This window comes from Lissotriton vulgaris, chromosome 4_1, assembly GCF_964263255.1.
Source record: "Lissotriton vulgaris chromosome 4_1, aLisVul1.2, whole genome shotgun sequence".
Taxonomy (NCBI): Eukaryota; Metazoa; Chordata; class Amphibia; order Caudata; family Salamandridae; genus Lissotriton; species Lissotriton vulgaris.
Genome location: NC_141691.1, coordinates 1,866,105,629 through 1,866,132,084, shown reverse-complemented (window position 1 = coordinate 1,866,132,084; position 26,456 = coordinate 1,866,105,629). Strand labels below are relative to the sequence as shown.

The following is a 26,456-nucleotide window of genomic DNA, read 5'->3' as shown; positions in this document are numbered from 1 at the left end:
CTGGGTACAGCAAATGGTCTGTAGAAGCTCACATAGGCGGCATGCCTTTGAAGCTTTCCCCTGCACATCCTGGGGGAGGAGACCTAGCGCCTCGCCCAGGATGTGCATTGTTGCAGGCCCAGTAGAGCGGGGGGGCTCTCCACCCAGGGGTCCAGCAACATGTCTGCTGTGTGGCAGCCTCTGCAGCCACTCAGCCCTGAGGGTGGCACAATAAGTGCTGCAGTCCTCAGGAGTCTTCTCTGGTCACCATGCCCTGGGTACCTAGGGTATCATTTACTAGGGACTGAGAGGTGGCCAGAGATGCCAATTGGGTTTTAGTTTCAACACAGCTTTTAGGGAAGGAACACAGGCCCTGGGTACCTGGTTGGCAGGGACCCAGGGCACACTCAGTCAAAGCACATCAGCAGTTCAGAAAAAAGTGGGGGCATACCAGTGCAAGAAAGATGGTACTTTCTCACAAATGTTGTATGACAATTTCTCACTGCTTCCTTTTTTTCCCCTTATGGTTAGGAGGGTATTGTTTTTGCAATGCAAATCTATGTAATTTCGGCATTTTTGCTATGTTAGAAACATTCTAGGATGCATGTATGTTTTCACATATGGACATAGATGCATTTTCTATATGCTCCGGGACCCCGCACATGGGCGGAGATTATTCATAGATTATGACGTTGATTATACCCTTGGATGAGAACTAAGATACAGGTAAGTAACTAATCCTTCTATCAAACACTGGGTAGCAAATTTAAACGAAAAGTTACACTAGTGCAGTGGTTCTTAAACTGAGGTCTGGGGACCCCTGGGGGTCTGCAAAGCCGACTCTGGAGGTTAAAGGTTAAGTTGGTGTCATCCGATTGATTAGTGGGAGCATGTGCAAGTTCATTAATTGAAATTAGAAAGGTTACAATCCTTACATTAGAATTTAGATTTTTTTATATTAGTGAATTTAATGTAGAATTAAGTATTTTATATATTTGTTTGAATGCTTGTTGACTTATATTTTTGTATATTGTTTTGTGGTTCATTTCATTGAAAATGCTTACGCTGGGGTCCTCTTCTTCCAGTAATGACTGGGAGGGTCTCCGGATTCCATTAATGATTTGTGGGGGTCCTGGGTTCCAGTAATAAAGTTGGGGTCGAAAAAAGGTTAGGAACCACTGTAATAGTGCATTTAATGTGTCCTCTTATGTTTTTGTGATAAAATTGTCCAAAACGAATAACCGATCTAGGAAATGGGTTCCTGGCTTCCTCACCCAATTGCCTACAGCAACTTTCCATAGGTCTAACTCTTTGGTCCCTCATCTGCAGGGGCTGATGCAGGCACACCCAGTCTGTCCTACAGCCATAAAGCAGGAAGATGGTGTATCTTTAGTTAAGTGCCCTTAAATGAATGAATGAAATGCTACTTGTAAAAAGCAGTCAGTTACCCAAAAAGAGGTCCCAGTCCTGAGAACGATGTAACCAGGATACCAGCCATGTTTTCAGACTTATCGAATTTGGAATGATTGACTTCTGAATGAAGATAAAAAGGGCGAGAGTTAAGTAATGTAGTGTTCTGGTCACCAGTTTCTCAGTCATTTGCAGACTAGCCTTGGTATTATTGGGGAGTTCAGATAACTGGATTTTCATTAAATAATGCAGGGCAAAATAATAGTCGATGAGAAGCAAATGGAGAACTTTGCATAACATGCACAGCGGATGAGCTCAGCGGGCGCGACGAGGGCGTGCCGGAGGTGCGCGAGAGGTAAGCCCGTCTGCGCCCGTCCACGCCAGGCCAAGCTCAGAGCCCGGCACCCTGGCAGTATACCCCTATGTGCCTTTTGAATACTCCAGAGATTTTCTGTTTCAACTGAGACAGCGAGCCCAACCCCTCTGTACACATCCGATATTAATGGATGGTCCAGTCAAACACTGCCTTCACTGCCCTTATAGGTTAGTTACTGATGAACCCTGCCCACCCCCTATACTGTTCTGAACATGGCTTTGCTAAACTGCAGGTCCTTACCAAAACACGCTCAAGAAATTTATATAATCTTAGAAGATCTTCGGTTGGAGATCCTTTTCCTGACAGAAACATGGTTAGGGCCTGATTCCGACCCAGACATAATCAAGTCTTTACCCCCGGGCTTCCTCATCTAGCATGTGGATCGATGAAAGGGAAAGGGAGGATGAATCGCCATAATCTAGAAGGACCACCTTTCCTGCCGTCTCCATGGCAGTTCCTTATCCGATTGTGAAAATGTTTTTTTCACTATCCAAGCCTCTCCATGCAAATCCCTTTCGGGAATTCTTATCTACCGTCCTCCAGGCGATACAGGACAATTCTGCACTTCACTCCTAGAAAACTCATTGGCGTTTGCCATCACTCTCTCCAACTTCATGATTCAAGGGGATTTAAATATCCACTTTGATAATGGTGGAGACAAACTAGCTTCTGAACTGTCACTGGACTTAGCAACATACCAGCTTCAGCTGGAGAGCCTCCATCCCACCCACAAGCTGGGGCATCTCTTGGACCTCATCTTTTCCAACATTCCCGACCTCAGAGTTCCCACTCCCAATCCGGTACTGTTGTCGGACCACTTCCTTATACCGTTTAGTTGGCGATTTCCTACCACCCATCGCCCTAGACCAGTACCCAGTAGGATCGCGCGTCCATGGGCTAAAATTGACCCGGAAGAATGGAAGTATACTATGGAGCTCTCACCTCCCATCTTGTGAGTCGGATCCCGTAGCAGCAGATACTGAGTTCTCAATGTGGATTGAAAAGGCACTGGACATAGTTCTGCCGAAAAAATCCACCTGCAAACCTAGAGGCAAAACCACCTCGCCGTGGTTCACTAAGGAAGTTCGACTCCTAAAAAAACTTTGTAAAAAATCTGAAAGGGCATGGAGGAAGAACTTCGATCCCCTTAAGAAGCAGGACTATAAGTGCATGATCCTCAATTATAAAAAGGCCCTTAAATTGGCACAATCCACTTTTTTCGAAGAAAAAATGAGATCTTCTGCTAATTCGTCGAGGGGAAACTTTTCAAATTGCAAAAAAACTTTAAAAAACTCCCGACCCGCCCTCCCCCGTGGATCCATCGGTCAGTCGTTGTAATGAACTAGCAGAGTTCTTCGATTCAAAGATCCAAAAATCCTTAACCATCTCCCTCTGCACACTACTGACACCATTGACCTACAAGATTCGTCTAGATTAGCACTTCAGCCACTCAAGTCCAATCTGGATAGGTTTGCCCCAATAACAGACACACTCTCTTCTATTTTTCAATCAATTAAAAGCGGCTCGCCGTTAGATCCTGCTCCATTGAATATCTTAAAATTAGTGACCCCCACCATTCTTCCATATATGGTGAACTTGATTAACACCTCGCTCTCCCACGGCATTGTACGTCCGAGTTGGAAAAAGGCAATCATTTAGCACTGATTAAAAAACCCAACTTGGAACCCCTGGAGCTGAATAACTTTCGGCCAATTTCTTTACTGCCAGACGTCAGCAAGGTAGCAGAAAAATGTATTAACCGTCAGCTATCTGACTACCTTGAAATAAATGGTTTACTTAAACTCTCACAGACTGGCTTTAGGCCGGGCCAGAGCACGGAGACCGCAATGGTTGCGGTAGTGAAGAGGCTAGAAAGATCACAGATGCAGGAGGATCAGTGGCAGTAATCCTCCTGGATCTGAGCGCGGCCTTCGACACAGTTAACCACTCTACGCTGGCCCATAGGCTTGAGGACTTGGGTATCTCATGGTCAGCCCTGTCCTGGCTTAAATCTTTTTTACACAGCCGCTCTTTTCAGGTGGCGGATGGCAATTTCATCTCTAAAATAACACCTATACACTGTGGCGTCCCCGAAGGCTCTGCCTTGAGCCCAACCCTTTTTAATGTGTATATGTCCACCCTTGAAAAGATTGTCACCCCATTTGGTATCAAGCTCCTAACTTATGCTGATGATACCCAGCTGGTTGTATCCCTAAGTCAGCAGGACCTCCCCCCTACCAATCTTCATTCCTGTCTTGGGGATATAACCAAATGGATGGACAGGTCCCATCTTAAGCTAAACAGCGATAAGACAGAGATCTTGGTCCTGGGCAACCAATCACATTTTCGCCCGGAGACCTTGTGGCCTCCCTGTATGGGTCCACCTCCAATTCCAAAGTCTGAAATCTAAAGCTGGTGATATGGCTGGATGAAGGCCTTACACTTACCACCCAAGCCAGAAAAACTGCCGGAACCTGCTACGGCCTCTTACGTACCTCCCGAAAAATGCTACCCCTACTTCCTACTCAATCTCAAAAGCTTCTGATTCAAGGCCTTGTACTGTCCCGTTTGGATTACGGCAATGCCCTATACCTCGGGCCCCCAGCAAAGTGATGGCAAAGCTTCAGGTTGTGCAAAACACTGCTGCCCGGCTTCTCACGGGCACAAACAACTGTTGATCAGCCAAACCAGCCCTTAAGTCACTAAATTGGCTGCCCATATGGGAAAGGGTGCATTTCAAGGCCTTCTGCACTACCCATAAAATTTTGCACGCCAAGGCCCCCCCATCCTAAAGGATCTTGTCATTCCCTATAAAACTAATGAATTCTTCGCTCCACACACCTCCACCTGACGTCAATACCCAGGATTAAGAGGGCCAGATCTGGAGGCAGTCTCTTTTCGTATAACGCCTCCAAATTGTGAAACGCACTGCCATTAGACATTCGGGCTCAGCCCAATCTCCTTTCGCAAACCTTTGAAGCCGTGGCTGTTCCCCTAATTATCTCCCTCTTCAACTTCATCTGCTCTATCACTAGCGCTAGGACGCTCACGGGCAGCCATGCGCTTTACAAATCTGTAAACCTAAACGGATAGAAAAAGCAATTTGGTTAATAAATGAAAGTCTGACATCAAGAAATATATCCCCCTTCTTTGCTGACTCCTTGTGAGAATGAGCATTTCCTAATTCTGTATGCCACCAAGAGGGGGACCAGTTCAAAGCAGCGCAGGCTCTCCAAAGAGGAGAAGCTCAGTCTTGTAGCCGTTCAGCTTCTGGAAATGACTTCATCTCAGACTTCTCATCCCAGTACCAGCTTATTTGGAGCCATTTCTATGGTCTCTTCTGTTCATGTTGCTTTACACCTTTGGGCATTCTCCATCTTGCCCCTCCCCCTTCCTTGCTCTGTAATACTCTTGACTTAAAGAATTTAGATTGTACTGTCCATCACCTTTAACATCTGTCCCAGCACTGTTTCCCTGTGAAATGTTGCTGTTTAGTGATTAAGCAATCCATTAATAACCCTTGTGCTTACTGTACGTAGCATGTGTCTTCATTGTCGGAGGGTTCTGTGTGTAGTCATTTGGGACTTTCCTGTCTCTGAGGCTTGGCAAATTAAAATAATTCCTTTTTGTGTGGTTCACCTTATGTTTTAATTTATGAACTTCAGAACCCATAACAAGTGTGCTTTGATATTCAACTACATGCCTAGGAGATGTTTGACATTGTTTCTCCGTGGGTGGCGTCAGATGAAATTTGCTGCGTGTACCTGTACCGAACACTCAGAATCTTACCATTCCTTTGTTTCCCCTCATTATGTTTCATGTAACTATTAACTAAATTACTGCTTTCTTTATGCCTTGTGTACCATTGTACTTGTGTTGGAAAAATGTTGTAGATACTGAAAGTTTTTCTGAATCCTAGTCAGTAAAACCTCTTGAACCATCACTTCTTAAATCAAAATGTCCAGTACTTAACCCCTTCCCATACAATGATAAAACAGACTGTGAGGTAATTGGCTTTTATGGAAGAGATGGCATGAAGAGAGGAGGCCACTATGCTCCAGACTTAGTATACCTATGCTCCCCCGCCCACCCCCTCACCCCCCTCACCCTCCCCAAACACACTTTTGACCAAGCTGCTGAAGCACTCAGGAACATGTTAGAAATAATTCTGATTGATACTTCTAACTGCAGATTCTTCACCTTTTAAAGTATTCCGCAGGCGCCAGACTGAATCCAGAAGTTTTCAAAGCAGTGTTCCTGCATTCCATTCAGGGACACTGTGCGGCTCCACATTGGCCTCTTTTCTCCGCAGAAGTGACTAAGCGTAGACCTATATAAGCGCCATCCCTGCGTGTCGATGTCTGTCTTTCTTTGTGCACGTTCAAACGCAGATTATGAGCTTAACTCCCTTTTCCAGTCTTTCACAAATTTTACAAACGAAATTCCAGTGTGCAGAGGAAAAATGTCCCCACATAATATTAAAGGGTTCAAACCTTACTGTGCATCTCATAATTGATGGACCCTCAGGAGCTGTGCCTCTGGTGTTTCGACTTGGGACACAATTCCAAGACATGAATAGTGTTCTCTAATGCACCCAAAGGCAACCCAAGACAGTGAATTGAAGCGATATGCTGTCGAGCATCAAAATAAGCCAGAGGAGTCCTACTCCTGTTCTAAGTCAAGGATGTGGACCTGTTCCCATTCTAGAATCTGATCCCACTGCAGATCCTCTTTGCAGCCCATTTCATCTGGAAAGTCGAAGTTTAAGTCCAAGTAGAAACACAAGAAGGCGACATGCCACTTTCCACCTTAAGAGAAGTTGTGAGGGTATCAAAGTGCCACTTCATCTTGTTCTCGATTTGATTGTGGAGCGGATTCCACAATTGTTCCCCAGGCCATTGGGAGCACCGTAGGAAGTAGAGGCCTTCAGAGAAGCTATGCTGCATATTTTTGCTGTTCTTCCAAGTCCCTCTGGTGTATCTTTGGGCACCAAGAATCCACATGATCCTCCTGACTGGTTACTGCTAACATAGCAGGCCTCATACTTTCTGATCCACCTGGACCCACCTCTTATTTTTCACTGACTTGTGTTGAATCCTATTCTAGTTACATGAATTGCGCCGGTCCTGTTTTCACTGATGCTGACCCCATTGTTAGACCTAAAGTCAAAATTGTAAAAACGTCCTTTTATAGAAGTGGAAAGTTGGTGTGGGAGCACACTGCTTCACCTCCCAGCAGGGTCGCCCCTAAGCATCATGATAGATGTAGTCCGACAAGCGAGTACACTTGCAAAGTCTTTAGTGTGCTCCCACACCTACCTTCTTTTATAGAAGTGATTTTAGACATGGTGCTGTTCAGTTCCTTTCCTCTGCCGCAGTTCCTTTCCTCTGCCGCAATGAGGCTAGGACACTTTGACTATGATCCCGATTCATCCTCTGTCCTGGATCTTGGAGAGAGAAGCTCTGAGACATATTGGTCTGTTGGCCTCGTGTATTCTAATAGTCTGCTTCACCTGGTGACACATGCAGGGTCTGTATTATGATCTGAGTTCCCAGTCGACCCAACAACAAGGAAACCTAGCGGACATCATCCAGGTTTCATAGAGGTCTGCAAAAGATCTGTAAAACTGGCTGCTCGACCACAATCTGACCAGTGGCACTCCCCTCTTCATTGTGCAGCCAGACTGTACTGTGGTGACTGTAACTGCTGTGTTTGGGGAAGTCATCCTGGCAAGGTGAAGCTCAGGGGGGGCTCTGGTCCCTGTTGGAAAACGAGCTCCATATAAATCTGTTGGAGCTACGGGCCATCCACCTGGCACTGAAAGACTTGCTTTCTATCAAGAGAAGGCTGGTACAGGTTCCCTCAGCCAACACCACTGCAATGTGGTACTGAAATAAGCAGGGGGTTCCTTGGTATGTGCCTCGAGGTGCTGCTGCACTGGAGTGGTTTAAAGCATCAGGACATCTCCCAGATTATCAACTAACAGGTGAGATCTTGGAACCACCATTCATGATCCACCCTGAAATTCAACTACATGGTGCCTCAGGGCATCTTCCAACAGCGGGGAGAACACTGACTCGATCTTTTTACCACAGCAGAATGTCAGTTTCCAAATGTCTGCACGTTGACGTTTGCAAGAATGTTCTATGAGAAGTATTCCACCTCTCCTGCTCAGGGTTGTGAAAGAGATCAGAAATGTCTTAGCCCAAGTCCTGCTAGGGGTGAGGATTGGGCCACAAGAGTGTGGTACCTGGAACTGCTGGGCAAGTTTTGACATGAGCATCTGTCCTATCAGGGTACAGCTTTGGGAGGATTTTATGTTGCAGCAGCAGGGTTCTGCACCTGAACCTGCACAATTTGCATCTCCATGCATGGCGATTAAGCAAGGTCAGTTGACTGTTTTCGGTCTACCACCTGAGGGTGTGAATGTCCTCTTCATGACCAGATGTCCTTCTACATAGTCCATTTACCCCTAAGGTGGAGTCCACAACACAAACTACCTCCCAAGCCAAACTGTTTTATTGGGTTTGTTTTTTGCCCAGTGGGGCCTTTCAGTAGGTACCATTTAAAGGTCTTTTTTGTCCGCTTTATTGGCATTTTTGATTTTGCCAGACCAACCATCTTGGTTTAAATCACCTGTTGTGATGCGGTTAAATGTTTGACACACCTGTTCGCTTTCAACCAGTTTTTGATGCCATAGTGGGATCTTAATTTGTTCCTGAAGTTTCTCATGTAAGCTAATGCATAACTGCTTGTTGAATTTTCGGACCCTCATATCCATGTTTCTGAACCTGAGCTCGTCTGTCACTTGAGTGAGCTGCAGGCTCTCTGTGCAGACCCTCCTTCAACCACCCCCCTCCGCCCCCACCCCCCCCCCCCCCCCCCCCCCAATCTTTTTCCCAGACAAACTAATGTTGCGGACCAGGGTGGCGTTTTTGACACAATTGACTCCTTTACACATTTGGCAATCTACCACCCTCCAAATGCTATTTGATCCACCTCTCACCCCTCAAAAGAGGAGGAGAGACTCCTTTTGACTGAACACCAAGCCGTAGGTTTTTACATTGATAGCACCAAAGGCCTTTGGCTGGACGGGGGGGGGGGGTTGAGGAGGGGAGGGGGATTCTAGGGGCTAAGCAAGTGAGAGCAGTACAGAAAAGGACTCTGTTTTGGTGGAAAGTTCTCTGCATTAAGATCTGACATAAATTGGCCAAGTGGCAGTCTCTAGATGGACTGATGGCTCTCTCCCCTTGGGCCAATGCCTTTACCAGTATGATGCCTTTTCTTGACATCTGTTAGGCCAGGACGTGGGTTTCGGTGCACATGTTGATAAAGCACTATTACCAGCGAGGTCCAATGGGTAGGGCAATTTCGCCCAATCAATCCTGCAGGACTTTTTGCCTGAGGCCACTCTACGGACTCAACACCTTGGGAGGTAGTGCTTTGCTATCTATACTAAAGGTAAGGGATTCGTGGTTCGAAGTATCCATCAAAAAGAACTAGTTCCTTATTGTCTCCACCTCTTTGTGGTGGATACTTTATCTAACAGCAGATTGCTCCCTGCTCTGCCCACCTCAAAGTTCTAAAAAGCTCCTAGGTTAGAGCTCTGCATACTGCAACTAACAATTTTTTTGTGCTCCTCGTCTGAGGGCATGAAAAGAGTCCAGCAAGAAACAGCTATGCGTGAGCAGGAGAGGCCCCCTTTTTTTCTGCTCAGTCTCTTCTGGGGCAGAATGAGGCCAACACAGAGCCACATGGCCCCAACTAGCGGTGCACAAGAGTGTTAATGTGAAAACGTCTGGGTCCAGTATGGTGCCTGAGGAATATTCTGAAGATGAGGAAGCTGTTAGATGGAGAACCCACCAGAATGAGCATTACCGAAGGTAAGTAACTGGCTTGTCTGGTTAACTCTTCTCTTTTTTTTTTTTTTTCTGGTGGAGAATAAAGTTACTGAGTCATTCTCTATTGAAACACCCTGTCAATTATTTGGATTTGGTACTTGCACTCTGCGTGCTGAAGGGGAATTTAAGACACCCAGTGCGTGCTGAAAATATACTTTGTCTCATGGCATTGTAGGCAAGAAGTTCCCAATGTGTAAATCTGTACCCAAAATCCAAGGCTTTTCAAACCTTGACAGTGGTCCACATTTAAATGACTTCAGACTTAGCATCTGGAAATTTTGAGATGGGGCCTTTCAGTTTACCTCCACCTCAATTCCCTTTTACGGGAAAACTAGAGCGTTAGTTAAATAAAAGAAAAACCTGATTAGAGTACATTAATCAGCGTTTTGTAAAAGTAGTAATTTAGGACCTGAAAAACAAGTGTATTTTTCATGTGTGTAAGAAGTGGTATTGCAAGTAAGGGTAGGAAAAAGGGAAGGAAGTATTCCCTGGAATACACAAAAAAAATGGAGGGCGCAGTGTGAGGAATGATTTTTAACACCCATCCACCCAAAGGGAGATCATGGGGGATCTGTGTAAAAACAGTTTGTAGCATTAATGTTTTAGCATGTTAGCAAACTACTCAGTTAAATGGGCTCTTACTACCTGAATGTCCATTTCTGCATTTACTTCACTGTAGCATTCAGACGCTGAGATGTTGACGTACATATTTAATAGTGTAGCTAGAGGAATTTCCCGCAATATTTTGGATAAGAAATTGTTCAGATATACTAGCAATTCAATATTACAATTTGATGTTTATTCTTGCCTGGTTACACATGAGTCAGATGGATCACCGTATGTTTCATTGAGCCTTTCTTGAGGTGACAATAGTCCTGGTTACCGTAAGGATCACCTAAATGACTCCTTCCTTGGTGTGTGACCTAAGAACGATCTTTTAGCAGGAATTTGTAAACTGATTAATTCATTCAAATTTGAAATTTTGTGTGGTAATGTTTTTCCAGCTTCGAGGCTTTATATTTATGTGCAACTCCTGTAAAAGGAGATTGCTCTTAGGACTACTTAATTCTTAAATGATTTATACAATCCGTATTATACCATCTTATTAATTAACTATCACTATTTCATTTTTCTCACCTCTCTTTCACTCAGGTTACTGCGGTGCAGACATAAAGTCTGTGTGTGCTGAGGCAGCTATATGTGCTCTACGACGTCGTTATCCACAGATTTATACGACGAGTGACAAGTTGCAGCTTGACATTTCTTCTATTACTATTACGGCTAAAGACTTTGTGACAGCCATGCAGAAGATTGTCCCAGCATCTCAAAGAGCTGTAGTTTCACCAGGCCTGGCGTTGTCTCCCATTATCAAACCTCTGCTTCAGAACACACTGGACCGCATTCTAGGAGCATTACAAAGGGTTTTTCCACATGCAGAACTAGGCATGAAGCTGGCACAGTCTGGTATGGATTTATCTCTATTCTGTTTATATACATTAAGTAATGTGTGGTTAAACTTAAGCACCCATGAATGAAGCACCTAGTTGTACTTGCAAGACTAACTTGTTTGTTGGCATTTTATCCCCTAAACAAGTTACCATAAGCCATTCTTTTAAGTCCTTGTAATACAGGTTAGGAAGACTAATTGCTGCTCACAGTAAACCACACAAGTTCAGCTATGATAGTATCCAGCAACCCAATGTTTATCCTCATATTTCTTGTAAAAGAACATTGCGACTGGTATTGTCATCCCCAGTACTGGAGTATCTTTCATTGTTTCACATGCTCGGCTCATTCCCCGTTGTCCAAGTGGGAGTCCCACGGTACCATATTAAAGCAGTATGATAAAAGTATCATAGGCTATAATGGACCTAGGGTGTTGGTTTTATAGCATTTGTAGGAAACTGGCTCTATATATACTATACCAAAGTGAGATAGTGTGCAGAGTCCAGTAGAACCCCAGAGGTAGGCAGAGGAAGTTAGATTGCACCTCACTCTCTCTTTGTGGTAGTGTGGTCGAGCAGTAAGGCAGTATCCGAGGACAGTGTTAAGCATTTGTTGTACACTCAGGCAGCAAATAAATTCACATACTACAAGACTGAACTTCAGACCAATTGTTTTTGTATAAAAATATTTGTAGTTATTTTATTTTATAGAACCAAGCAAGCCTGGCACAGGTAAGCAATACATTCTTTACAGTAGTAATGCAGTTTGTGAACAGTTTTAATTGTAATTGCATATGCACTTCGTTTTGACTTGCAGTATGGTTGCAGAGAAATGCAATACTTTGTAAATACAGTACATAGACTTGAATGAGCTTTTCATTAAAATGCCAGGTAAGTTACTTTTTAGATTACTGTTCTTACACAGATTAGTATAACTTGATACTACTCTGGGTCATTAATTGTAAACAGGTAAGTAAAATTGTTTTGTTAAACAGTACAATTTTAAAGACTTTCGTTAGGTTCTCAAACTCCACACCTAGAAATGTTTCCAAGAAAAACAATCTGTTATCCTATGGAGGAAAATAGTGTAATTGGTTTTAAAGTAAGTATGTGGTAGTGAGAGTTGAGGTTCTGGAGGTAGACTCTGGGTTCCCCCAGGGTAAAGGATGCACTCTTGTTACACCCTCAGTGGCACTGGGGCAGCCGGGTGCAGAGTGCTGATCCCAATGTTATCCAAGGGGGATAGGTGGCCTCCGGTTGGTGGCTACTGACGAGCAGACCACTTGGTTGTGGTAGCAAAGCTCTTGGACTTTAGCTCGGGCGAATGGGGAAACAAAGTAGCACCAAAGATGCACCCTCAGCGGCACTAGCACTAGGGCGGCCGGGTGCAGGGTGCTGTTTCGACGTCGAGCGCCCTGTTTGCAATGGGGAGCCTCAGGTTTGCAGAGGTACTGCAGGCTTGGACTAAGGTTTTCTGGGTGCGACTACCACTTGGAGAGGGAAGTTTGGGAGTTGGGGGCTGTTTAGGCACCGTCGGTTTGGTTACCCAAGGCCATGGGGCGACTGTTGCAGGGGTGCCTCTTGGGGACGGGTCGTCATACCAGCTCCTGGTTGCGGTTGGGGGCACTGTTAGACCTGTCTGGCTTTTTGCGTAGTCCCTCCAATTAATTATTTATTTTGTCCCCTTTTTGCCCTCATACCTTAATTTTTTTTGTCCACTAACTTTTTCTAGGTGTTGGTCAAGGGGATAGGTGTTCTTTTCCCCCTCATAATTTTTCACCTCAGGCCTAGAGGCCTTTACTGACAGGAAAATGCTGTAGTTCACAAAATGGTGGCCACGAACTGTTTCCAACTGCCACATCCTAGACTGCCCCATAGGTTAACCTTAGGCCTTCCAGAACTTTCTGGGCCCTACTGGACCCTTTGTGGCTTGGCAATAAAAGGGCATAGGTCAGGGAGCCATTTTGTGTAGACCAGAGAGTGGAGGAGAGAGGCAGTGGTGAGAGGAGGAGGACGCACTCGGAGCAGTTAGTTTGTCCTTGTGACAGACCGCCACTACAGGGAGACGTTCCCCCTTCAACCCATGACCAATCCCTCCCAACCGCCTTCTTCTGCTGTGAAGATCGGTCTGACTGGTGGAAACCCCCCCTCTAACCCTTGGCCCCACTGTCCCCTGTCGTTACGCTCTTGCTGGGAGACTTCTCCCTATTTCCCCTTTGGCAGAGCTTCACCTACCAGCGTTGTGGAGGAAGCGGATCCGAGCAAGGTGTGGTGTCCTGTATTCCCCCGAAGCTGTGAGGGGGAGGCGAGTGTCTGCGGAGCCTTCGTGGCCCTGGGGAAGTGAGCGTTCTGCTCTGGACAGTGCCATCAGTGGAGCTAGGTGAGCGGAGAGACTGCGGGCTTAGGAGCAGAGACCGAGCGAGCAGCGAGTAGGGCGACGCCAAGCGGGAACACTAGTCCCTCGCGCCTGCGCTGCCTCGCACCCTGTCTGAAGAAGCAGCCGAAGTGACGCGCAGGCCTGCGGGAGGCGGGGCCGAGTGTGGAGCGTGTCTCCGAGGCGAGCCGCCTCGGTGTGCAGGCGGCCTGTGAGAGAGTCGGAAGCGTCCAGGTGACGCGCAGGCCTAGTGAGAGGCCAGAGGATTCCTGCGTTGAGATCCGACGGGAGGCAGAGAAGCTCCTCTTCACCAGATCAGGCGGGAAGCGCCCTCGTCCCTCGCCGCTTAAGGAGCCCCTCTCCTAACGTGGTGCTGAGGGAGCGTGGCTGGACTGAGGGGACCGGCGGAGGAAGCGAGCCGCCCTCGAGGAGCTCCTCTTTTGATCCTTTGTTCCCTCCTCCCTCCAGTAATTCTGCTCAGCGTGACAAGGGGCCCTCATTGAAGTAAGGAGAGTGGGGGTGTGGGAAGCCAGAGGGCAGGGAGCCTCTTCTGCCGGCATAGAGTCCCTTGTACAGGAGGTGGATTCCAGAACCCTCTCAGTTTGACATCAAGGATTAGAAGTCGACAGGAATCGTAAGAGCCCCTGATCCCAGAACTGGATCAGGAGAAGGCCTGGTAAAAAAAAAAAAGGTGTCAAAGGAGTGATCTTAGCTGTCCTACAGGGTGCCATCCTTGGGTTGACTGCCTGGAGAAACCTACCTCTTATGACCTTGCTAGGATGTCACTTAAGTAACTGAGGTTATTGATCTTCCCCACTCCAGTCAATTGCTCAATGACTGTACCCCTTTACTATAAAGTGTGTGGGACAGAGGGGTGTACGTGAAGGAAGTTATAGAGGATTTCTTCAGTGTCCATCTGTTCTGCTTCCCCCTTTATTGAATTGTAATGTCATGAAACTGTAGAACATAGAAGGTCTATAGTGATTCCTACTGAAATTGAAAGAGTATTGAAGTGAACTGTTGATGCAAAGTAATGAATTGATTTGGTAATCTTGAAGGTATTATCATTTATCCTCAAAACAAGCTGTAGAATACTAAACTGTATTTCTAAACCAAAGAGCAGAGATATATTTTTATAAAGCAGCTCTTATTTTTCCATACTTTAGTGTAGTGTTATTTTTGTGTGTTATTGCGTGTATTTACTGCTGGGTGGTTTGCAACCTTCACACTTGTGCCTCTAGAATTGCATGTCTTACCCTAGGTGACCTGACATCCCAGGTTCCAACAGGCACCTTCCGGATTTAGGCTGTAGGCCTCAACTGGAGGCTTGAGGCAGGTAAGGGGTCGCCGGATCCCGGGTCAGGATCGTCAAGAGTACCTCCTTGTGGTGTTTGCCCACTCTAGCTCGGACCGTGGACGGCGGGTGCAGAGTTGTGCAGATTTGCGGTGTCCGGCCGGAGCCAGAGGTTGTAGATGAACAAATCCAGTGTCTACAGGAGAAAGTCTTTGTGGTTGAAGGCAGGCAGGTCCTCTGGGTTCTCGAGGTTGCTGGCTGCAGGGCACACCAGGATTTCGCAGGAGCAGTTTCGAGGTGGAGACCGGCCAGTAGGGCTGGGGCCAAGTCAGTGGACATCTGCCTCTTGTTAGCTGCTGCACGGCTGTCCGGTCCTTCTTTTCTTGTTGCAGGTCCTTCTCTGAGGAAGCAAGGTTTAGGGGTGCCCCTAAATACTAGATTTAGGGGCGTTACAGGTAGTTAAAAGTTAGGGACCAATGGGTCCCTTCCCTGGGGTGGGTATACCCTCTATTATGCCACCCTCTAGTGGGATGGGGGCATGTGCCTGTCCCTGGCTGGCTGAGTTCCCCCCCCCCCAATCTGCAAGATGGTGGGGACTGAGAGTTTTGCTTCACCTTGCCTCCACCACCTGAGGGGTGGAGTTGGCAGAGGTGGGCTCACCTCTCTTCCTCACTTGTATTTCCCGCGTGGTTCTCCCGCCTACAGTGGGGGTCAGAACCAGTGTGGACCAGTTGCTGCTTTCAGCAAGTGGCCTGGGGAAGTTCACAAAGGCGGCAAGCCTTAGAATCTTCCCTTTCGTGAACCCTGCCCATCCTGTGGGAGGAGGCTTGGCCCCTCGTTCCAGGATGTGCATTGTTTCAGGCCCCAGAGAGACCCAGGGATCCAGAAATCTGTCTGGTGGTGGCAGCTGAAAGCATCCACTCTGCCTGGACACTAGTGGTTGCTTAGTTTTCAGGGCATCTCTAAGATGCCCTCTGTGCACATTTTTCATTCAATCCCACACAGGTATCAGTGTGAGTTTAATGTGCTGAGAAAACTGATACCAAACTTCTCAGTTTTCAGTGTAGCCATTATGGTGCTGTGGAGTTCATAATGACAAACTCACAGCACCATATACTCTTAATGGCAGCACTGCACTTACAATGTTCAAGAATGGATTTAGACACTGTATGGGTAAAGGGCTCATGCACCTGTACTCTTACTACTGGTATAGTGCATCCAGTTAGAGGGGTGACTGACCTATGCCAAGGCAGTGGGTTGTAGGCATGGCACACAAGGATGTGTGCCATGTCGACTCTTCATTTGGTTCTGCACCAAAACACGCAGCTTGCAAGGGCAGTGCGTGGTGTGAAAGTACAGGACGTCTAAGGGTGGCACAATAAGTGCTGTAGCCCTTTGAGACCTTCTCTGGTCACAGTGCTCTGGGTACCTGTGGTACCATTTACCTGGGGCTGACCTGTAGCTAGAGATGCCAATGGGATTTAGGCTTCAGAGAAAGAACATATGCCCTGGGTACCTGATTAGCAAGAGCCCAGGGCACACTCGGAGCACTTCAGCAAAAAGTGGGGGCAATCTTGCAGAAAGATGGCACTTTTTCACATCTGACTTTTTTTTAAAAAGGCCTAAAATGTAAACTATAACCAGTCCACTGTTAGCACCCTTTAGAACACTCACAAGAGCAGCTGAGTCCCTCACATTTTCACCTCGTGTCGTGTGAAGGGAGTCTCCCTGAGCTATGCTCAGTTTTCTTTCTTCTCAAACCGCCTTTGAACCTTAACTATTCTATGTCGAAAAAGAAAGCCCTTTTCTGTCCCTGCAAGACAGGTAGGAGGAAAAGGGTTCATGTGGATGACCCGCATAGAGACTGCATGTACTGCCTCCATCCTCAACATGAGATATAACAGTCCAAAATCTGTCACACTTTTTCATCTAAGACGTTAAGGGATAGGGGGCAGTCTACTCGTGTGGCTTCAGATAACTAAGTCCCAGAAAACATCTTCAGACTAAGACAGTGATGCATCTTCCAGGTCTCACAAAAGAGCCAGATCCCAGGAGGGTATGTCTGAAAAATTGAACATCTCTCAACTGGCTAAAGACTCTCTTAAAAAGGAGAAACACAGAAAAGTCTCCTCCGAGCCAACCTTATTTTCGCAATCTACACCTGTCAAGGAGAAAAAAGTTTTTCTGCCTAGTCGTCTGATCTAGTGAAGCATAGATCCTCTCAGAGGTCCCTGTGGATGGCACCATAATATTCGTTGGCGCCACCGTTGTTAACTACCACCCTCTTGTCGTCGACTGCACCTACTAAGTTGACAGACATTGGTGCTCTCATCTCGTCAACGAGAATTCTCCCATCCTCTAACATCTCTTCCATGGTAATGCCAGATACGAGACCACTGACTGCAACACTTTCAGCGACTGAGCCATTGATCTTGTCGATGATTCTGTCGACGTCTGGCCAGTCTATGGTGGTCCCTTCACTGACAGTCCTGTCTACTTCTAAAGAAGATTGCTCCATCCCTCTGACTATCTTTGACACCTCCATCTAGGACTGGGCGTGTTACCCACCCTCTGCTAAGGGTAATTACATTATCTTGATACTGCTTGCTACTCTGATTTAAGCATTTGAATCTATGAAGGATACCCCAATACTGGATATAAAAAATGTTACTTGCCTGTAACTGCTGTTATTCAGTATTGTTATCTTTCATAGATTCACGTGCGACCCACCCTCCTCCCCAGAGAGGCTCCTCTTAGGGTTGGGATATTACTCACACTTGTGCTGTAAAATCTGAGCGACTCCGCCTCCTTTGGGAGTGTTCTAAAGGGTGCTAATAGCCGAGTGGTTATAGTTTAAACTTTGGTCCTTTTACAAAAAGGACCTAGATGGGCTATTAAACTGATGGTCTAAGGCCATTATAGCCTATGATACTTTTATCATACTGCTTGTTTATGATGCAGTGGGACTCTCACTGCGGGGAATGATTTAAGTATGTGAATCTATGAAAGATACCAATACTGTATAACTGCAAATACAGGTAAGTAACTACTTTTCTGATGGATACATCTGCCAGTGGATTCCTCACCTTGTGAATATCCCCTGCGCTGCAACATTCGGAAACTTTTGTAGCTCTCCACGCCGACGAGGACTTAGACAACGTCACAAAGGCAGGACTCCGCTCGCGACCTCGCTGCCGCGCCGTCGACGCCAACGGTTTTTGGGACTCTCCGTAGCTTGTTACTTTGTGTTTCCAGTTGTATCCCAAATCTCTTTTTTTTTCTCTCCTCAAAGATGTCGTCGAGAAAATCAGATTTTAAGCCTTGCAGAGAGTGCGGTGGACATATGTTCATACCGGATGCACATGACGATTGTGTATGGTGTTTGTCATCGTATCATGATGTCGAGGATTGTTCTTCCTGCAGGAAGATGAACCCGAAGGCTCTGAAAGAAAGGGAAGCCAAGCTGTTTATGGCAAAGGTTCGAAAAGAGAAGAGAGGTTGGAGGAAATCGAGGGCGAGGTCGAGATGGAGGTCGGGATCCGAGTCTAAGTCGACATCAGGTCATGTTTCAAAGTCCAAGAAACATAAGAAGAGGCATGCGCCGATCGGAGGAAGCTCAGTTGTCGACCTCGAAGGATCATAGACGTCGGAAGGACTATATATCTCCCTCTCCATCCCCCGTGAGTGGTTTCTCCAGTATATTCACCGGCGCAGTCACCGGCGCCGAATCCTTCTCCTCCTTCGGTGCATTCTTTGTTTCTGGGGGAAGAGGTGCCTGTACCTGAAAGGCCATCGACTCCGGTGGAAACACCGTCGGCAGGCCAGAATCCGGGGACGCCTATGCCAGGCGAGTGCCCTCCATTTCCTGGTCCAGGGCAAGATCCGACACATTACTTTAATGCGATGTACGGAGTCTTTGCGAGGGCAATGTACCCCTCTGGTGCACCTTCGGGTCCCATGGCATTCAATTTGGGAGTACCACAAGCTTATGCTCCAGCTCAGTTCATGCCATTTCTACCTGCCGCTCCTTCATGGCATTTTCCGGTGCCGAGAACGTAGACCCCGACGTCGATTCCTCCATCTTCGGCGCCGTCAGCGCGGCCTCGCTCGACTTCGAAGGCACCGCTGGATCAGAGTTTGACGCCGGTTCCGAATCCATCGGATCCGTGTGTGACTCAGTTGGCCCCGAACGTGAGGTCCAGAAATGAGGCACAAAGGTTGCTGGAGGAGCAGCATTATAGAGAAAATGAAATGGAGGAAGGAGAGCTTCACGAGTCTGAAGACCTTTATTAAAAACTAAGGGAGGCAAGTGGTTTGGAACTATCTCCAGAATGGCAACTTTCACCTCCTTCTGATGTTCCTTCCAAGGATGTGGTTCCTTACCATGTTGTAATTCGTAAGGCTGCTGAACTTTTGGACTTGCAACTCCCTACAACAGAATTTAAGTCCAATATTCTGACAGAGGTATTTCCTTCTCCTTCTACAGTCATTGAGACTTTGCTTCCATTTAATGAAGCTATTACAGAGCCGATTTGGGATGTTTGGCAAAAACCCTTTTCTGCTCCTGCAGTTTCGAGGTCAGTTGCCAGGCGATATAGGACGGTTCCAGGTGATCCAGAGTTTTTATCTTCTCATCTGCGCCTGAGAGTTTGGTTATTCAAGCTGCATGCTCAAAGAAATTGGCTGGAGCTTTTCCGCAGACTCCTGGTGATAGAGAGGCTAAGAGACTGGATCAGGCTGCTAAAAAGGTATTTTCATCAGCTTCTATAGCTCTCAAATCCACCAATGCCACTTGCCTTTTGGGCAGGTATATCCATTCTTTAATGGATTCTGCAAGTCAATTGGCCCCAAAGTTGTCAGAGGAAGACAGAAAGAACTTTGATGAATTCTTGTCTGACACTCGGGCAGCTGCAAAGCCAGTGATTCAGAGTGGACTTGATACAGCGGACTCTGTAGCCAGGATAATGGGATCTTCGGTTGCATCTAGGAGTGCTTGGGTTAAATCTTCTGAGTTTTCACAGGATGTCCAGGCAACTCTTTTGGACCTTCCATTTGACGGTTCAGGTCTTTTTGGAAAGAAGGCGGATGCAGCCTTGGAGAGGTTTAAGGATAGCAAGGCTACGGCTAAATCTCTGGGTCTGCAGACACAGTCTAGGGGTTCTTCTTATAGAAGGTACAGGGGCTTTGGAAGGTCTTCCTTTCGGACCTACAAGCAGCCTCAGCAGCAGCAGAACACCCTATATAAATCTTATAGGGGCAGGAACCGCAGTCGCCCACAAGGTCGTCAGCCCTCCTCCTCCTCCTCCTCCTCCTCCTCCTCCTCCTCCTCCTCCTCCTCCTCCTCCTCCTCCTCCTCCTCCTCCTCCTCCTCCTCTCACCCTCTTACTACAGCAAAGCAGCCATAGATTCAGCATTCTGGATCATGCTGGTCCTGTCTGGGGTCGGCATACCCATTTCTACAAGATTGGGAATCGGTCACTACGGACCTTTAGGTTCTAGATCTTGTAGAAAATGGGTATGCTCTTCCCTTTCGGGAATTTCCTCCAAATTACCCTTCTTGCCAAGGTGGTTGCTCGGAGGACCACCTTTTCCTGCAGGAAGAAGTCCTGACTTTGTTGAGAAAAGGCACGATAGAGGTGGTTCCAGAGCAGGAAAGTGGTCAGGGATGCTACTCCTGGTATTTCCTGATAACCAAGAATGATGGCAGGGTACGTCCAATCCTGGATCTCAGGATCTTGAATCTTTTTCTGAAGCAAGAAAAGTTAAAGATGCTCACCCTGGTGCAGGTTCTTCAAGTGCTGCAGCAAGAGGACTGAATGGTGTTGATCGACTTGCAGGACGCGTATTTTCATATCGCACAGGAAGTATCTGTTTCACGGTAGGGTCGCAACATTATCAGTTTGCGGTCCTTCCGTTTGGACTTACTACTGCACCTCAAGTCTTCACCAAGGTGATAGCAGTGGTGGCAGCTCATCTCAGAAGATCGGGGTTTCCAGTTTCCCCCTATCTGGAAGACTGGCTGATCAAAGCAGAGTCTCCAGAGAGGGTTTGTCATCATCTGCAAGTAAACAACCCAGCTGTTGTACAGATTGGTTTTTCGATAAATGCGCCCCAAGTCTCACCTGGTGCCCTCTTAGCGCAACCGGTTTATAGGGGCAGTACTGGATACTACTGTCTGTCGAGCATTTCCTCCTCCTCAAAGAATTCTCGACATTCAGGAAATTATTCCCTTGTTTTACAATGGAGCGGTTGTTCCAGTCCTGAAGGTCCTTCGCCTGCTCGGTCTGTTTGCTTCCTGCATTCTGTTGGTCAACCATGCACTCTGGCACATGAGGGCGCTCCAGTGGTGCCTCCGCAGGCAGTGGTATCAACACAACGGAGATCTCGGAGTCGATATGGATCTCCAGATAGGCTGCTGCGGATCTGTCTTGGTGGAGCGTGGATGGCAATCTGTCTCAAGAAAAGTCCTTCCATCTTCCTCAATCGGTTGCCACAGTTATTATGGATGCATCCACTCTAGGGTGGGGTGCTCATCTGGGGCATCTGGAGATCAAGGGTCGTTGGTCTCCAGAGGAGAGGTTGCTTCATATCAACCTTCTAGAGTTACGGGCGATATGTTTGGCCTTCCTCCCTTCCCTTCGTTGTCAATCGGTGCAAGTCCTGATGGACAACACTACCGCGATGTGGTATGTCAACAAGCAGGAAGGAGTGGGGTCGCAATGTCTCTGCGACTTTGGTCCTGGGTTCAGGACCATCGGATATGTCTGATGGCAAATCATCTGGCCGGCGTTCTGAACGTGCGTGCAGACAGTCTCAGTCTGCAGTTCTCTGCAGACCACGAGTAGAGGCTTCATCCGGAGGTGGTTCGTCACGTCTTCCAGACGTGTGGAATTCCTCAGGTGAACCGGTTTGCCTCTCTCGAACGCTCACTGCCCGTCATTCTGCAGTCTCCAGTATCCGATGCGGGGAGCGTTGTGGGACGCGTTTCAGTTGAGTTGGGGCTCACAACTCGTTTACACGTTTCCTCCCATACCCTCGATTCCTCGTGTTCTGAGGAAGATTCTCCAAGACCGGGCCCAAGTTATATTGATCGCCCCGGATTGGCTAAGATGGGTGTGGTACACAGATCTTCTCCACCTCTCCTCGTGCCCGTCACTCCGTCTCCCTCTCAGAGCAGACCTCCTCTCGCAGGCGCAGGTTCTACACCCTCACCTCCAGAGCTTACACCTTCATGCCTGGAGATTGGAGAACGGGGCAATCTGCATTCTTTCTCTCTCGAGCCGGAAGTGGTGAATGTTATTTTATTGGCCAGGCGGCATTCCACCAAGTCAATTTATTCTTTATTTATTTATTTATTCTTGCAGGTGGGCCAAATTTGTTTCATGGTGTGGAGAGAAATCTATTGACCCCTTAACGGCCCCTTTTATCCAACATACTTAAGTTTGCTCTTTCTCTAGCCCAGCAGGGTTTTGCTGTGGCTACTGTAAAAGGTTATGTATCAGCCTTGTTGGCATTCCTTTGCTTGCTGGACCAGCTGTCTTTGTTTAAGTCACCGATTGTTTTATGTTTTATAAAGGGTCTTACCAACACATTTCCTCCTCCTCCATCTTCGAGGCATGTGGGCTGCTGAATTCATATCTGTGCATAGATATCCGCCTAGTGTTGGGTTCGGATCGCACATTGTTGTCCTGGAAGAATCTTTGAAGTATCACGAGATAGGTGGCTCCTCCCCTGGACTACAGTGCGCATGGGCATCGACTCCATCCCCAGATTGTTTTTTTCTGCCATTGGGTTCGGATGCATATTTGTTAACTCAAGTTCGGAATCGATAAACTTTCTTTTTGGCCAAAAGGCCTTTAGTTTGTTGTCGGTATTGTCTTGCGATCGGTGCCCATTTCTGTTCCAGTTCAGTTCCCGAGCCGGACATCCAGAGGAGCCGCGTGGCTTTTCGGCACTGAAGGCCCGATCGACGCCAGAGGCCTTATCGACGATTCATCATGGAGCGGAGCCCGTTCAAGAGATGTCCTGTGTGCAACTCGATGCCGAAGACTGAGGGTGCAGAGCGGGAGGTTCCAGAAAACCTGTCTGATCCCGCATCGGAGATAGACTCCAGCTACGACGCTGATATTGAAATGGTCGATACTGAAGACGTCGTCGACGAGGTAGGAGACGACAATGGGGCCCTTGGGGCCATGGAAGATGGCTCAAGTGAGGAGGTAGGCCCACACACTGATACTGGGGCCAAGACACTAAGGTACAGGTCGAGGGATCGCCACATGGCCTTACCCAAGATCTTACACTGGGTTCTACAGCCTCGCCTCCGGGCCCGGCTTCGGACACTTCTAAGGAGCCACAGGTTGCTAAACCGAAAGAGAAAGCTTCGGTGCCTACCCAACCAAAAGCACTAGAGGCGAAATCGAAACCGAAAGTGAGTTTTGCTTTGGTCGGCTCGAAGTCCTCTGAACTATCGGCGCTGACGAAGCATAAAGGTGGTATCGACCCAGTGAGGTCGCTAAAGGGTGTCGAGCCGAAGACTGGGACACCGAAAAAAATGGTCAAGGACGTCGACCCGAAGATATCGACGCCGAAGACCGTCGACCCAGACAAAGGACTCGGAGCTCAGAAGGTTCTCGATCCTACGCGTCGCCCAGACAAGCCTAAGAGCGGTACGAACCTAGAGTCCACGCCTGGCGGTGGCTCGAAGGAACCCGTCGAGTCGACTCATTCGTCCGCCTCCTTTTCAAAACAGGTGTCGGACTCGCTGAAAAGAATTAAGGAGAAGGCTTCGGCTGTCGGACCAAAGGATACTCCACCACCAAAGCCTACCAGTAAACTTCAAAAATCGCCGGCGCCCATCCAGTTCACGCTGCCGCCAAAAGTGGTACCGAAGGCCTTCCCCCCTATAATGGCCGTCGAAGCGTCCAAGAAGGTGTCCACAGTGCAGAAGCCCACAACTTCGCTTCTGGTCACAAAGCATCGCCAACCCTCGCTTGAAGAGCAGCCGGAACAATTCATCGATGCCGAAACGGGTAGACTTTCAATTTACAAACGAAAGATCGCCCTGGAACAGCCTATGGAGTCATATAGAATCCCATTGAAAAAGAAGAGGGATTCTACTACAACACCCGTTCTTGTCGAATTTATATCTCCACGTGGCCAAGACACTGTTCCTGTTTCGCCCACTTACTCGGATGTGGAGACAGGGGAAGGTGACAATGAGGAGTACAGCTATCCTGTGGACACTGATCCAGAAGATCACAATGAACCCTGGGCGGACGCTGCTGACCCAGGGGATCCTCACACTGCCCCGGACAGTCATGTGTATGCTGTAAAAACATCGCCCACTGAAGACTCGGCAGCGTTTAATGCACTTATTGAGAGGGCAGCCAAGAATCACGATGTCCAGCTCCATGCTGACCCTATTGAAGTGGATTTTCTGTTTGACACCTTTTCCACCTCAGAGAGAACTGTCAAGACTCTGCCAATGCTAAAGGGTGTCTTAAAACATGCTGGAGACATATTTAAAGAGCCCACAAGGGCCATGGTGATAAACCCCAGAATTGAAAAAAGTACAAACCGGCGCCTCGGGACCCTACCTACATTAAGGAACAGTTGCCGTTGGACTCTCTGGTTGTTTCCAATGCCCGGAAGAGTGCAAACCCGCAAACAACGGGTGATGCTCCTCCCCCTGATAAAGAATCCAAAGTGCTAGAAGCATCAGGGAAAAGGATGGCAGCTCAAGTGGCCAACATCTGGCGTATTTCAAACACTCAGGCACTCTTAGCCAGATATGACAGGGCCCATTACGATACACTTGAGACCCTATTACTACACTTGCTAGACGAATATAAGGAGGCAGCAGAGACGCTCATACAGGAAGGGAAGCTCATATCAAATGCTTCTATCAAGTGTGCACTGGACGCAGCAGACACCGCGGCCAGAGCCATTATCACAAGTGTTATGTTGAGGCGACATGCCTGGCTCAGAATCTCCGGGTTCAAGCCAGAGATACAAACCACCATACTAAATCAGCCTGTAAATCCTGATCATTTATTTGGCCCAGAGGTGGACACCACCTTGGAAAAAATCAAAAAGGACACTGAAACTGCAAAGTCTATGGGGGCTCTCCAGTCGCAGCAGTTCAGGGGTGGTTCTTTTTGTCGGAGGAGTTTCCAGAGGCCAGCTGTCCCAGCAAACACCGTACAATAAAGGTGGCGCGCAAACCAAATACACCAAACAAAGTAGAGGTGGCTATTGTGGAAACAGCGCCAAGGGCAGAGGTCGTGGAAACAGCTCCAGATCCTCTGCCACTAACAAACAGTGACGCCTTGTCACTGCCCCCCGACCATACAACACCGGTCAGGGGGAGACTACAACAGTTCCTGTCGGTCTGGAAATCCATCACCACAGACAAGTGGGTCAGGAAACTTATCCAGTACGGTTATTGTCTGGAGTTTACATCCACTCCACCCAACATACCCCCAAGACACCGTCCTATGTCCACAGAGCATTTGCACTTATTGCAGCAGGAGGTAGTCCTCATGCTGCAAAAAGGAGCAATCGAGCTCGTGCCTGTGGAAGAAAGATGTACAGGAGTGTACTCCCTGTACTTCTTGATCCTGAAAAAGGACGGGTCCCTCAGACCCATACTGGACCTCAGACCCCTAAACCAGTTTATTCTATCAGAACACTTTCACATGCTAACATTGCAGCAGGTTGTACCGTTGCTCAGTCAGGGAGATTTCCTCGCAACATTAGATCTGAAGGATGCATATTTTCATATTCCGCTACACCAGTCACACAGAAAATACCTCCGGTTCTCCATTCAGGATCAACATTATCAATTCAAGGTCCTCCCTTTCGGAGTGACAACGGCACCCAGGGTGTTTACTAAGTGCCTGGCGACAGTGGCTGCACACCTACGGAGACAAAACGTTCAAGTCTACCCTTATCTGGACGACTGGCTAATCCAAGCAAAGTCGGCCAAGCAGTGTGCCGCCCACATGTCCCACACCATTCACCTTCTTCACGATCTGGGATTCTCACTGAATTATCCAAAATCCCACCTTCAGCCCGCCCACGTACGGCAGTATCTGGGCGCGACAATAGATACTCTGGCAGCCAAAGCACAGCCAAATTCAGTGAGGATCAACAGCATTCAATCGCTGATACAAAAATTCAGACCGCAGCACTCTCTTCCAGTACGAGTGTTCATGCAGTTGATCGGCATGATGGCCTCCTGCATCTTCATAGTCCCGCATGCGAGACTACATATGAGTCCGCTTCAGGAGTGCTTTGCACGTCAGTGAATCGGGCTCACGGATAGTTGAAAGAACTAGTGTTGGTGACCGGTCGTGCATACAACTCTCTGCATTGGTGGAATCCACAAAACCTTTGCAGGGGCTGACCGTTCCAGGAGCCTGTGCCACAGATCATTCTGACAACGGACGCATCTCTCCAGGGCTGGGGAGCTCATGTACTCCACTACACGGTGCAGGGACTATGGACAACGCAGCAAAAGAAGATGCACATCAACCTTCTAGAACTGATGGCTATCTTCATGGCGATGAAAGCATTCAAAGTACATCTGCGCAACAAGGTCGTGTTGATCCGGACGGACATGACAGCCATGTACTACATTCAAAAGCAGGGCGGTACACCCTCTCCACAGTTGTCT

The 26,456-nt window shown here is 47.7% G+C and overlaps 1 protein-coding gene across 1 annotated transcript in view; it reads left to right on the top strand.

The window, feature by feature from the left end:
• Window positions 1–26,456, top strand: part of ATAD2 (ATPase family AAA domain containing 2) — a 315,004-nt gene that overhangs the window by 101,778 nt on the left and 186,770 nt on the right. The window contains exon 16 of the mRNA XM_086966184.1: window positions 10,819–11,130. Within this exon, the coding sequence (XP_086822310.1) occupies window positions 10,819–11,130 (312 nt within the window). The remainder of the gene's footprint in view (window positions 1–10,818; window positions 11,131–26,456) is intronic.